At 45.3% G+C, this 14,966-nt stretch overlaps 1 protein-coding gene across 1 annotated transcript in view; it reads right to left on the bottom strand.

Annotated features, from left to right (window-relative positions):
• PRSS12 (serine protease 12) overlaps window positions 1–14,518 on the bottom strand; it is an 80,958-nt gene extending 66,440 nt beyond the window's left edge. Inside the window, 1 exon segment of the mRNA XM_065907267.1 lies at window positions 14,026–14,518. Coding sequence (XP_065763339.1) covers window positions 14,026–14,518 — 493 coding nt within the window.
• Window positions 14,519–14,966: the final 448 nt, after the last annotated feature.

Here is a 14,966-nt window from a genome sequence, read left to right as displayed (position 1 = left end):
AGATGACCTTTATTTCATAAGTAAATAGGTTAAGAAATTAAATTTTACTAAAAATTTCTGACACATTTTACATTATTTCAAAGTAATCTATGGCTTTATAAGTATTTTTCAAAAATAATAGATTCTAAATCATCCATTCATTTCATTTGCACCAGCCTAGTCACCTATCACTATTATTTTCCACACAATCATCCTTTAAAAAATGTGACTATTTAAGAAACACATATCTTATCTCTCATGATAAATACAAAGTGTCATTTAATTCAAACGAGAGGCAAGAACAAATGGAGGCAAAGTTGCACTTCCAAATCCTGACTACTCAGGAGAGAACAGGGGCGTGCATCATTCATATGGCAGATAATCTAAAACTCATTCATATATATTCTAACCTTCTTTAATTCAGACCAAGCAAGAGGAAGCCCTGTCTAGCTCAGTGAAAATGTTAGAGGGAAACACCAACTGAAGCCGCTCATCCTGGCCAGGCACCACGGTAACCATCTGCACAATTTATTTTATGACAGGGGGTCCTGGTAAAGAACATGAAACTAACAGGCCACCACCAACCAGAAGAATTTGGGAAAGCTCCAGAGGAGACACCAATCCCTAGGCCCTACCAACTTCCCAGAATCCTCCTCGCTGGAATCCATCTTGACTGGGCACTGCCTGTAGCAACAGGAAGGACCTGAGTCAGAATGACTGGCCAGAGACAACCCGGAAACTAATCACCACAGACCCTGAGGCTGTGAGCCATGCGGCAGAGCAGTTCTCCTGGGCTCCCTGACCCCCCTGCTCTCCACCCGGGCGCCCCTTCCAATAAAATCTCTTGCTTTGTCAGCACATGTGCCTCCTCAGACAATTCGTTTCTCAGTGTCAGACAAGGGCCCTAGAAGAGGTCCCCCTTCCTGCAACAAAAAGTGTGAACTATAGAATATTTTTAAAGAAATATGTCCAAAGAGTTTAACTGAACTTTAATGATTTTTTATAATCACAAAATGTCTTCTATAGAGACCCACATAATACTAATATCATGCACAGTAAAAATGTCTTTTGATTTTTTTCCAAATCAAAGAATTCATTTGTTCAGCTCAAACACATGTTATTTGAAATCTGAAAGTTTAATCTGAAAAGTGAAAGTCACACAGTCATGTCCGACTCTTTGTGGCCCCATGACTATACAGTCCATGGAATTCTCCAGGTCAGAATACTAGAATGGGTAGCTGTCTCCTTCTCCAGGGGCATCATCCCAACCCAGGGATCGAACCCAGGTCTCCCACATTGCAGGCGGATTCTTTACCAACTGAGCCACCAGGGAAACCATTTAATCTATTATCTGTTTATTAATTCACCACTACCACAAATACCACCACCATCAAATTATTCATGTCAAAGGGCTGGACAAAAGTTCTAGTAATGAAAACAAACTGGAACTCTATTTATGCATGTTAAATAATCACAATAAAATGCAAAATATTGCCCAATCACAAAAGCTTTCAAAGAAGAAATGATGCAGGAATATTATCTAAATGATTAAGGCATCTACAAATGAGGAGGAGAAAACTCTGTATAATGTGTAATTGTTACCATAACATCATTGTAACAAAAATGATAGCACTGGAAATAATTTCCAGGTCAACTATAAGTTCTACCATCATTTCTCACATGCGCCAAACATGCTGTGAAAACCTGGATTTGTTTATCTGTATTTGCTATATGGCAAGAAATGTGGAGTGCTTATCCAATTTTCCTTTAACAAATGGATACAAACATTTGCGAATTCTGGAAAGGCAGTTTGCATGTCAATGACTAACAAATTCTCTGGCAGAATCCATTCTCAACTCCAATATCCCCAAAGCACACACCTGCCTAGCAGTGCCCCTCCACATAGTTTATCCTTTCCTCACGCCATAAAAATTTCCAAAATATCTGAGTAATCATCTACCTTGAACTCAGTATTTCTTACTGGTATGTAATTCCATGAAGTTTATACTTCTAATAATCTTTTGAAAGAACTTTTAAAAAAAATCAGCATGGTAATATGCCTAAGATAATAAAAGCAAGAACACATAATTCACACTACATACATTTAAGACAGGCAGTGGTTTTTGTTTGGTTTTGGTTTTACTTCGTTCTTGCTTCACTTAGAAGCTTAGAATGCTTAGAATGCTTAAGACGGTCGAACTGTCACTGGTTTCCCTTAATTTATGGATGAGGAAGCTATGGAGCCAATCAGCTGAGCATTTGCAGAGCCATGACAAACTGCCTCCCAGCTTCCCTCCCTTGCTACCCATGCCTTGCCTCCGAACCTGAGCAAAGACGTGGGATGCAATAAGCACCTTTCCATAGTTTAGGTACCACTTTATGCAGTCTGCCATGTGGGCATTGACCAGCATGGTGAAATATTACAACAAATCCACCAAACATTAAATGGGAATAAACTAGCCAGGCAGATCCATAAGACAGTCTTAAGAGTTTCTCTATATTATACAACATGAGAGAGGTGGCTTTCTGGTGATCTATACTTGAGGCTAATCCTCCAGCGGAGGCCAGTCCCATGGGCTGTACAAATTTCTAGGACTATACATTTGCATAAATTTATAGGTATGCAATTACAAGAGGAAATACCCTTAGCTCAATTAAAAAGAAAAAAAACCAGAGAGAGAGGATAAAACAATAAAGCAATCCACAAAGGCCCGAGCCTGGTAAACTCATTTCTTCTTTTTTTTTTTTTTCTTTTTTTTTTGGTAAACTCATTTCTATTATTATCTTCCTAACAATAAAGTTCTTCAGACGAACCCTAAACCAGGTTCTTTGGTAAATAGTGCTCCTCTGTCCCAGCCTCTTATCCCAAAAGTCGATCTGTCTTCCTAGGTTCATACTTTCCTACCTCCGCCCAGCCCTTTGTGATGTTCCTTGTAGTCTCAGCTCATGTCTCTCAGCAACACCTCAGTGAATCCAGAGTTGCATGGTCTTAAAGTCTCTCATGTGCCAATTTGATGGAAAATATTCTATTCTAAATATTCCTATTTTTTAAAAGTGTTAACAACAATAATCTAAAATTTTAAGTCTCAGAGGTTTTAGATCAACTATAGTAGTCATTACTAATTTACAGACTAAACCAGTAATAGAAAAAAGTCTGGAACTATAAAGCTATGCATGATGGCATGTCATGGAGAGGAGCCCCCCTCCTTCAAGAAAAGAATTATTGCAAAAAACAAAAAAAAACTGTCAGTTTTACCAGCCTACTGGTACAACTACCTAAAGGCAAAATGTGACAATACACAACAATGGTCAGAATTCTACTACCTTAATTCCCTGCCAAAAATGTTGAACTTGGGGTAGGATGGGGTGGGAGGTGGGAGGGAGGTTCAAGAAGGGGACATACATGTACTTGTGACTGATTCCTGTTGATGTGTGGCAGAAATCAACACAATATTATAAAGCAATTATCCTCCAATTAAAAATGAATACACTTTTAAAAAATGTTGAAATCACTGTCATATTAGTTTACTACTATTTTTTATCATGTAAACTTATCTCCAGTTTTATAAAGGAAAAGGAACATAAAAGATTTTTGTTACAGAAATTTGCTTTATGGATAACTTAGCTAAAAAAAAAAAAAATAGGGATTCCTAAAACAAAGAGACATTCCAGAGGGGTTCTCTTCTGCCATGTTATCAGTCTCACTCAATACAAGGTAATCTAGAGAAAGAGAGCTTAACTAGATTAAAATTCTCTTCACAAGTTTCATTGGTTCTCAAGGCTACTGCAGTGGGCTGAATCCTTTTCCCCCCAAAAGATGTTGAAGCACTGACATCCAGTGCCCGTGAATGTGTGAATTTATTTGGAAATAGGGTCTTTGCAGAGGATCAAGATAAATGAGGTCATCAGGGTGGGCTCCAGTCCAGTATGACTATGATCTTGTAAAAAGGAGAGATTTGGACAGACACACATAGAAGAACGCCATCCGGAGGTTGCAGTTACATTTCCACAAGCCGAGGAACTAGCGGAAGCCAGGAGGCAGCCCTGGACCAGATCCTTCCCTAGTGTCTGGAGGGGAAGTATGGCTCTGCTGACACTGATCTTGGACTTCCAGTCCCCAGAACTGTGAAATAACAAGTTTCTTTGTTTAAGCTACTCAGTCTATGGTACTCATTACAGCAGCTTTAGCAAACGAATAGACCCATTCTGGTATTATCCCTCCATGGACAGCTGGCAAAACCTCCCTTCTCACCGTCCATACTTCAAGAAGACCTAAGAGAAATATCAGGAAAGGAACCAAACAGGCCAGTTATCTTTGTTCTCTAAATCCAGCTCATTCCAAAATTAGCCAAATGAAAAGATATGCCTATTTAGTTAACTCCTTAAAATATACAATAGCACTCACTCATGTGACAGAAGTGAAGTGAAGTGAAGTTGCTCAGTCGTGTCCGACTCTTTGTGACCCCATGGACTGTAGCCTACAAGGCTCCTCTGTCCATGGAATTTTCCAGGCAAGAGTACTGGAGTGGGTTGCCATTTCCTTCTCCAGGGGATCTTCCTGACCCAGGGATCGAACCCAGGTCTCCCACATTGCAGGCAGATTCTTTACCGTCTGAGCCACCAGGGAAGTCACATGACAGAAAAAACAGCAAAAACTAAGATCCATTCCAGTAGTATTCTGAACAGAATTAAAAATAAATATTTCTGAAATCTTGTATAAATCACAGTTTGATAAATGAGTAATAGAAAATTAATGTTATCAACCAAATCCTTTCTTATCATTAATGAACTTCACAGAGGCACAAAATAATTAATTTTAGTCAGCTCTATTGTTCTGGTGGAATCAGAAATTCATGCTGGTGATGTCAAGCTATTATTTAGATCTTTGACAAAAAGTATACTCAAAGCTGAAAGTGATGTAGAAATTTCAGTTTACGAACTACTAAAAAAACAGAACAAAATTTCATTACATATTGAACAATCTAGCACACATATTTGACAATGAATTAAATATAATTGCATGCCTTCTCCCAAAGGCAAAATTGGAAAAATATACTAAGTGATCATTTTTTGTCTTAATTATAAAATACACACAAAAAAATCACATTGCCTAAAAACAACTGAATAGAGCAATAGTTAGTTGAATTTTTTCAAGTACAGTTGGGGAGGCTACATTAATTTTTTTGTTTTGTTTTTTCCTACAGCTTATTTGATAGTATTCAGGTATTCTATTTGGTCAATGATTACACTTACCCATAACTGAAATCAGTTTAGCATCGCAAAATAATAGATTTTATTCAAATCATGACATGTCAAAATGAAATCATCTTTTAACATAGGAAGCAACCCCTTAAATATCCAACTGAACTATACTCTTCCCCATTAGTCCACATCTATAATTCATATTAATTGTTCATCTATTATTTATGTAGATACCTTTTGTACTAAGAAAAATATGAACTTGTCAGGTTCAAAACGAAAGCATATCTACTGAATAAGCAATTCTACCCATTTACATTGGGCTTACATAAATTTATAAGCCCATCCGGGAGATGGTGAAGGACAGGGAAGCCTGGAGTGCTGCAGCCCAGTCGCAAAGAGTTGGACACGACTGAGTTACTGAACAACACCACCACCCGTTATTCATGCATTTAAAACATTATATAACATTATGCAAAAGAAGAAGACAATATATGCATTTAAATAACTTTAGCAGAAAATTTTACAAATTGTGTCTGAACTATCCACTGTTCAGTTCAGTAGCTCAGTCCAGTCCACACATAAACACATAGTGTGGATATTAACATTTTATTGTACAACTGTAAGTGATGAAATTAAACTACACTTAATAGTAAGTTTATCTGTCTCCCAGAGTACATATCACAGGAAAGGTAATAAAAAATGCCTAGTATTATCTTGACATTTCAACCAGAGAGTGTGCATCCTTAACCAGAGGACTTAGGTGATTTCTTATTCACCTTTGTAAGTTCTGTTCCTGGGCTTCTCTGGCAGCTCAGCAGTGAAGAATTTGCCTGCCGATGCAGGAGCCATGGGTTCGATCCCTGGGTCGGGATGATCCCCTGGAGAAGGAAATGGCAACCTACTTCAGTATTCTTGCCTGGAAAATTCCATGGACAGGGAAGACTGGCGGGCTACAGTCCATGGGGCTGCAAGAGTCAGACACAATTTGTCAAAAAAACAACACCTACACCTTACAATAACAACAACAAACAAAAAAGAAGCAACTAATCTTAGGAAACATCTTGCTAAGAAACGCACAAAACAAACAGAAAAGGCACAGATGCTCCCAGACACAGCTGAAAGACTGGCGGCAGCCGGACGCGGACATGCTGAGTGCAGTTCCTGGAGAAGGCGCTGGGGGGCAGCACTCTCGCTGCTGAGGGGGGTGTGCGCCGCCTCCACAACGTTCAGTAGCTCAAGTCGTGTTCACTCGGCGACTCCATGGACTGCAGCAGGCCAGGCTCCTCTGTCCTCCACTATCTCCCTGAGCTTATAACGGCCCCTAGCAAAACAAACGCTGAAAGCACTTTTCAATTTTCACCATTTTTCATAAAAGTGAAAACTGTCTTTGAATTTCTTTTGGTTAGCGAAAACAAGTACTGATGTAGGTCTTTCTTAAAAGCGAAGTGGCATAAGCCAAACTTTCAAAAGTGAGGGACACCTGTGTGAGGACTGTAAGGTCGGGCCAGCCCAGACGGAGTCCCCTTGCTCTGAGGACATCCATCGGTCCCTGCGTTACCTACACCCTACTCACGTGACTGACCTTCCCTCTCAATCACTGAGCCTCGTCATAAACTCTTGCACACCCGCCCCAACTCCAGCCAGGGACTGTGAATTCTTAGAACAGAGCACCGCCCTGTGACAGCTCACCAAAGGGGTGGAGAGAGCTGTGCTCCTCTGCTGGTCTCCCTGGTAACCAGGGCCAACCTGACCACTCATTCCCTCTATAACTGGCAACCTCCCTCTCCACCTCCCAGCCCCAACTCTCACCCCATTCCTCCTACCTCGCACCCCCTGCACACACACACGCACACACACACGCACACACACACAGACACACACACATGCACACACACACACACACACAGACACACACACACACACACACGCACACACACTGGTAACCTCCCTCGCCACCTCCCAGCCCCAACTCTCACCCCTATTCCTCCTACCTCGCACCCCCTGCACACACACACGCACACACACACGCACACATACACACAGACACACACACACACACGCGCACACACACACACACACACACACACACTGGTAACCTCCCTCTCCACCTCCCAGCCCCAACTCTCACCCCATTCCTCCTACCTCGCACCCCCTGCACACACACACGCACACACACACGCACACACACACAGACACACACACATGCACACACACACAGACACACACACACACACACACACACGCACACACACTGGTAACCTCCCTCTCCACCTGCCAGCCCCAACTCTCACCCCTATTCCTCCTACCTCGCACCCCCTGCACACACACACGCACACACACACGCACACACACACACACACTGGTAACCTCCCTCGCCACCTCCCAGCCCCAACTCTCACCCTTATTCCTCCTACCTCGCACCCCCTGCACACACACACGCACACACACACAGACACACACACACGCACACACACACAGACACACACAGACACACACACACACACGCACACACACTGGTAACCTCCCTCGCCACCTCCCAGCCCCAACTCTCACCCCTATTCCTCCTACCTCGCACCCCCTGCACACACACACGCACACACACACAGACACACACACACGCACACACACACAGACACACACACACACACTGGTAACCTCCCTCGCCACCTCCCAGCCCCAACTCTCACCCCTATTCCTCCTACCTCGCACCCCCTGCACACACACACGCACACACACACACACACACGCACGCACACACACACACACACACACACACACACACTGGTAACCTCCCTCGCCACCTCCCAGCCCCAACTCTCACCCCTATTCCTCCTACCTCGCACCCCCTGCACACACACACGCACACACACACAGACACACACACACGCGCACACACACACACACACACACACACACACTGGTAACCTCCCTCTCCACCTCCCAGCCCCAACTCTCACCCCTATTCCTCCTACCTCGCACCCCCTGCACGCACACACACACACACACGCACACACACACACACACTGGTAACCTCCCTCCCAGCCCCAACTCTCACCCCATTCCTCCTACCTCGCACCCCCTACACACACACACACACACACACACACACACACACACATACACACACACACGCACACACACACACACACACACACACGCACACACACAGACACACACACACACCAAGGACTGCGGACATGTAAGGTCCCCCGCATCCATTAAACCATGGACGTAGGAGGCTGGGCAGGCCCCAGGGCTTCCAAGTTTGTGGTGTGCAGCCCGACAGGACAAACCTCAATCACACTTTTTGACAGGCTCTCTTGGCTCTCTTGAATAACTACCTGCTTCTCACTGCCAGGAGAGGCCCCATGTGTTCAGAGGTCAATCCTGACTAATATCAGCGAAGCACGGTAACTGCATTTTCCTTCCCAGAGAGTGCCAGGAAGGTCTGACCGGTGAAATATAGGAGGAGATCTGTGCAGGAGTTCTGGGAAGGTCTTCTTGCTCTCTCAACGGGACATACATAAAGAGAACGCTCTATCTTGCGTCTTCAAGTTATTCTATCTCAATATGAAATCTGGAATAATTAGTCTAAGGATAAAAGCCACACTTTGAAAATAATGGAATCAAGAGAGTAGCAGAAAGACAGAGATGTACTATGTTGGAGCCCGACTTGTAATATGAACAACAAACCTTATTCCTTCAGTCATTTTGAATTGGGTTTTCTATTCTTTGCCACCAAAGCTACATGAACTGATCCAAGCCACACTCATATCCAAGTTCATCACCTGTTTTCTCTCCCAAATTTTCCATAGTCATCTTTATTTGCAGTTTGCAATAACGTATATACATTTTGTGTCAATCTTTTCCCTTCAACCTTATCATGAGCATTTTTCTATCTTCTATAGACAATCTTCACAATTATCACTTAGGAGCTGCACCACACACCGACTCTGTGATCCCATGGACTGTAGCCCGCCAGGCTCCTCTGTCCATGGGATTCTCCAGGCAAGAGAACTGGAGCGGGTTGCCATGCCTCCTCCGGGGATCTTCCCGACCCAGTGACTGAACCCAGGTCTCAGGTCTCCTGCACTGGCAGCTGGGCTCTTAGCCATTAGCGCCACCCGGGAAGCCCTTAGACCTGCACAGTATACATCCAATAAAGGGATCTCTGAGTAATCCATTATTGCTGCACATTTAGGCTTGCCTTCACAGTTATAAAACTGGTTACTTTTACAAAGGTTACCTTCACACACACACTGCATAAACATAAATATGTTCATATTTATATATGAATAAATATATATATCTCATAAATATATATTCAGTAAGAGTGTGTGTATGTCTATCTGTATACAGTGTTTGTCCAGGATAATCAATAAAAGGCAATAGTAACTGAACGTCTAATTTTCTTCTTAAAATCTTTCTTCACATTAGTAAAGAGTCTGATAATGCCTCCAAATCAAAGTATTTTATATCTGCCTTAGCCTGTAAAGAAAATTGAGCTCAATATCTAAAATCCAGCCAGGAAATGTATCAAATCTGTTATTGCTAATAAATGATTTTAGCACCTGCTACACAGAATCAAGATGCAGCATTAAAAAAATTTAAAAAGAGACAGCTTTCAGCCAACTTTTTAATTAACCTTCACTTCAAACACCAGATGGACTTCAGAGAGCACAGCCTGTAAACAACAGCATTTATCCCACAAATCCACTATCTCTATTTGAATCAGATTTGGGTGAACAGTTTAGCAGGACACAACAAAAAGTCAGATCTATGAATCATTCTTTCTGGTAAAATCTCAGTTATTAGAGCACTATTGTTTCTTATATCTATTTTACACATCAGTCACTTAAGATTGAGTTCCACTCAGTTGCTAGTAACAAAGAGGAGTTCCCAGCACAGTGCAAGCAAGTCGCCCCACCTGCAGGGCCAACCTGGGACTAGAAAAGGGATTTCTGGTTCCAGTCAGGAAGTCGTAAATTACTGGGCTTCCCAGGTAGCACAGTGGTGAAGACTCTGACTGCCAATGCAGGAGACACAAGAGATGGGGGTTCGATCTAGTCGATTCCTTGGAGGAGGAAATGGCAACCCGCTCCAAGTATTCATGCCTGAAAAATTCCATGGACAGAGGAGCCTGGTGGGCTACAGTCCATGGGGTCACCGAGAGACAGACACAACTGAACAACTGACCACGTTACTGGAGATCATCCTGTTAATTCTTCCTGTAGAAATGTAAAAACTAATCTGGCTCACTTTCAGTTAATAAATCATATTCTGGTGAACTAAGTTGGTATTATCCCACACTGGTCAAATAACAAGTGTGGTACCATTTTCGAAAACCACACAAAAAGCTCCCATAGGCCTGCCATATGTGCATGTATGCTAAGTTGCTTCTGCTTGCGATCCTACTGTCTGTAGTCTGCCAGGCTGCGCTGTCGATGGAATTTTCCAGGCAAGAATACTGGAGTGGGTTGCCATGCCCTCCTCCAAGGGATCTTCCTGACCCAGGGATCGAACCTGCATCTCTTATGTCTCCTGCATTGGCAGGAGGGTTCTTCACCACTAGTGGCACCTAAATCTAGCAGGATTAAGTCACAGAATGGCAGATTCAGCTGACATGACCACCCATCGCTATACAGCTTAGGTGGGTTCTGATGCCCTCCCCTGGTTTTCCCAGACTATGGCAATGAGTTTTCAGTTTCCAAATGACCTTGACTGCTCAGTAGAAATGCACATTCCCCAGCCAGATTCCTGAGACTACTTACACAGGGTCTTAAGGCTAGAGTCTAGGTATCTGCATTTTAATAAGCCCCGCCCCCACCTCGCCCAAGCCACAATTCTAATGCTTATTATAAGAACTAGCTCCCGGGGCTGATTCAGGGTATTCCAATCCCCCAAAGATTCTTTGATCACTAATTTGCAAGTTTCACACAACTAGGGCCCAGGCATCATCTTCCTTGTTCTCAGACATTTGAGCCACTGGCGTGTCCACGCCCTGAGCCGGCTCACCTGAGATCCCCCTGCCACCCCTGCAAGGAGGTTTCAATCAATTTTCCACCTTGGAGGCACCAACTTCCTCACTGCTCTCCACGCAACCAGGTACATGAAAATCTGGCCTCCAGTGTATTTTTCAAAGGAGGGATTCCCTTACAATTAATCTTCTTTCCTTTTGTTGAAGCTGTTTTTTGTTTAAAAAACAAAAAGAACAAAAGCCCTGGATATTTTCAAGTCATAAGACACTGAAAATCATGTGCATTAAACCAAACATAGTTTCATTTCTCTTTCCTTTTAAACTAGTCTTTAAGCTACAAAAATAGAGTCATTAGACTTTTCTACAGGCTTCCCAGGAGGCTCAGTGGTAAACAATCACCGGCATGGCAGGGGACACATGAAATTCGAGTTCGTTCCCTGGGTGGGGAAGATCCGCTGGAGGAGGAAGTGGCAACCCACTCCAGTCAGTGTTCTTGCCTGGAGAATCCCACGGACAGAGGAGCCTGGCGGGCTCCAGTCCATGGGGTCAAAAAGAGTTGGACACAGTCGAGCAACTGAGCACACACTTTCTACATGTTCATCTAATTAAAGAGGAAAATGAGCTGTGGAGTGGAATGTGCACTATCTTATAATGTTCCTATGAGAATTAAATGAGAAAACTAATACATAAAATGCTTAGCTCAGCCTCCAACACAGAATGAATCCTCAATCAACCCTACCTGTTACCATCAGGCTGGGCTGTCTGTTACCATCAGGCTGGGCTGTTCTGGTACGTGCTCAGTGCTAGGAAAGTCCTTTGAATAAATCTATCCCCAAACTGCCTTCCTCCAGATAAGGAAACCAAAGCTCTGGGGGTGACGAGTCCTACTCAGCACTGTATTGCTACTGGCTGAGCCAAAGTGGACACCAGTGTTTTCCAGAGCACAATTCCATAAGCTTTTCACCACACCATGATAGCTTTGTTTACACTCCTAACTGAAATGCAGAACCAAGAAAGCCATCGTTTCAGAAACTTTCAGTCATTTTAAGGCATGACTATGCCCAGTCAGAAAGTGAGGAGTAAATGACAGACTGGGCCTGTGAGATTAATGAAATTAATACATAGCCAGCAGATTGTTTTCCTGTTTCTTTTTTTTGGGGGGTGGGGGAAGAAGTGTATTTATCTCCCATCTTGGGGGGTTTCTTTTGTTTCTCTTGTGTTCAGTCACTTTATTTCAGGAAGGACACACCATTATGCAGTGCTTCGAGTTTTGTCTAGTGAGAATGAGCTATGAACATAAAGGTATCCCAAAGAGTCTGTACTGATGTGAGGTTTAAATTTATTTTCAACACAAGAGGGTGGGGAAAATGAACCGCCATGCTGTTCTCCTCTTTCCGGATGTAAAATTTAAAAAATTAGGTGTTAGAGAACAATAGATCATTACAGTGTTTTAACTTTGAATTCCACTTATTTACATATATATGTGTACACAATAGGAAATATGAAATATAATAACACAAAGATGAAAAAAGTGTCAGTGTTTGCTAACCATGAGCTTTTACTAGAAACAATTTCATAGTAAAGAGTGAAACAGCATTAGGGCTCTCTGCTTGACGTCACCTCAAATTTTTTATAGCCACATTGGCATTCTGTCTGTGTAACAAGTATAGCGATGACTTCATTCTCTAGGATGAAGGATAATGGATCTTAACCTTCCTATCACTTCCCTTTCAATCAAAGCGCTAATGCAACTGAAGGCACAGATAAATAAAAATTTCTGAAAGCAAAGAACGGCCCTGTGAAAGTTTAATCTCCAAATCACCAAAAGGTACAAAGTACAATATTTCTCAGAATCACAATTAACGAAGCCCCTGCCACAGAGCTTGGATGGAGAGCTGCCAAAAAAAAAAAAAAAAAATTTAAGGAAAATCCAAACTTTGAAGAACTTTAGGTTTTTTCCCCACAACTATTAAAGAAAAAAAAAAAAGCCCTAATAGTAAACAAAACGCCCCCAACTCAAAACAAAGCTCTGTTCAAAGGCAGATGATTCACTTACATTAAATCTATTAATGTGATCTTTTACATTAGTTAATGTGAAACATCTTACCAACTTTATCTCTTTACCAACTAATTCCGGTTTTCCACAAATAACATATACAGTTGAGTACTGGCATTCTTGACAACAGCACTTGACTATATCAAGTTGCTTTTTCCCTAGAATAGTTACTGTTCCTATCTTTTCCCTTTGTTTCTTCTCCACTCACTGATATTTACCACGGTGTGCCCCAGAACATGAACATCATTTGACAAGTCGCGTTTTGGCCCAGAAAGTTTGCAAAAACTTTTTCAAATACATGTCAACTGCCGGCAGAAATTGAGAGACGGGGGTGGTAATTGATTGTCATATTAGATTTAATATTTCCCTTTCCAAAACAGGTAATTAGAAATTATCTTCTCTTTTGCTTTGCCACTTCTCCGTAAATACGGCACAGTTGATGCAGAAAACACACATCCACGCCGCGCGCGCGCGCAACCCCTTCCCCGCCCCCACACGCATCACTGTGGCCGGAGCCAAGCCCGCAGCCCGGAGCCCGGAGACAAGCCCTCACCCAGGAGCCCGAGAGTGCAGCACCTTCCAGGGAGACTGTCGCCCCAGGTAACCGCACACTAAGCGCGCCTCGCCAGTTCCAAGTCACGGTGCCAAGGGACGCGGACGGTAAGTCCGTGGCCGTCCACCTTCACACCGAGCGAGGCAAACCCGCAACCCCACCGCCTCTCACTTGCTCCTCCAGGAGCACCTAACGCGCTCGCCCGCCTAGGCGGGCTCCCCGCCGGCCCCCGGTCGCCGCCGCCCCGCGGCCACTCACCCCGTCTGCAGTCGCAGTAGCCCCAGTCCACCTTGCCGCGGGCGTTCCTGTAGAAGCACCAGGGTCTGCCCGCGCCGTCCGGACTCCGGCAAAAGTTGTGGCGCTGCCCTCGCAGTTGCGCCCAGCCCTCGGGGGGCGACCGAGCGAGGAACGGCGGCACGTCTGCCCAGCGCAGACAAGGGGCGCCGGAGTCCGTCACGTTGGCCCCGGGCGCGCCGGCGGGGCAGTCCCCCGGCGGCGGCCGGGGCGTGCGGAGGCCGTGCGCGCGCGAGGCGCGGAGCGCCGGCGGGGCGTGCAGGGCGCGCGGGAGCGGGGGCGGCGGCCGTGTCTTCTGTGGCCGCCGCTGGGTGGTAAGGGAATAAGTGTCCTGCGGACCCCGAGAAGGCGCATGGTGATGGCGGGGGTGGAGGGAATAACCGAGGACCGAATCAAAGCTGACCACGCCGGGGAGCGCCCCGAGAATCAGAGCCACCGCGAAGTGGGGGGGCGTCATGGTGCCGGAGCCGCGGCGTCTGGTCCATGCTCCCCGGCTCCGCCGCTTCTGAAGGGGAGGCGGGGGCGGCGCTGCGCGTCCCCGGAACCCCCGCGCCAGCCCCCTCCCGCCCTCCCGCGCGCGGACCGCCTCCCGCCGCGGGGCCCGCTGCCGCGCCCCGGCTCGCCGCGCCCGGCGTGCGCTCCTCGGAGCCCTGGCTCGTGGAGAGGACCCGCCGAGAGAAGGCGCGGACCCGGGCACTCTGCCCCCTGGCGGCGGGCACAGGCGCGCGGTCTCGCCCCGGAGCCAGGCTCCGCGCTGTCCTTGCCCGGCCCGGCCAGACCAGCTCGCTGGCACCCCGGCGGCCTCAGGGTGCCCGAGCCAAGTCCGAGGGTGCCAACGCGGGGGACGGTCTTGGCTGCTCCTTGCCAGCAGGCGACACCACCACAGCCCCTCCGTCTGGCGGCTG

Source organism: Muntiacus reevesi, chromosome 16 (genome assembly GCF_963930625.1).
Source record: "Muntiacus reevesi chromosome 16, mMunRee1.1, whole genome shotgun sequence".
Taxonomy (NCBI): Eukaryota; Metazoa; Chordata; class Mammalia; order Artiodactyla; family Cervidae; genus Muntiacus; species Muntiacus reevesi.
This window is presented reverse-complemented; position numbering and strand designations above follow the sequence as displayed.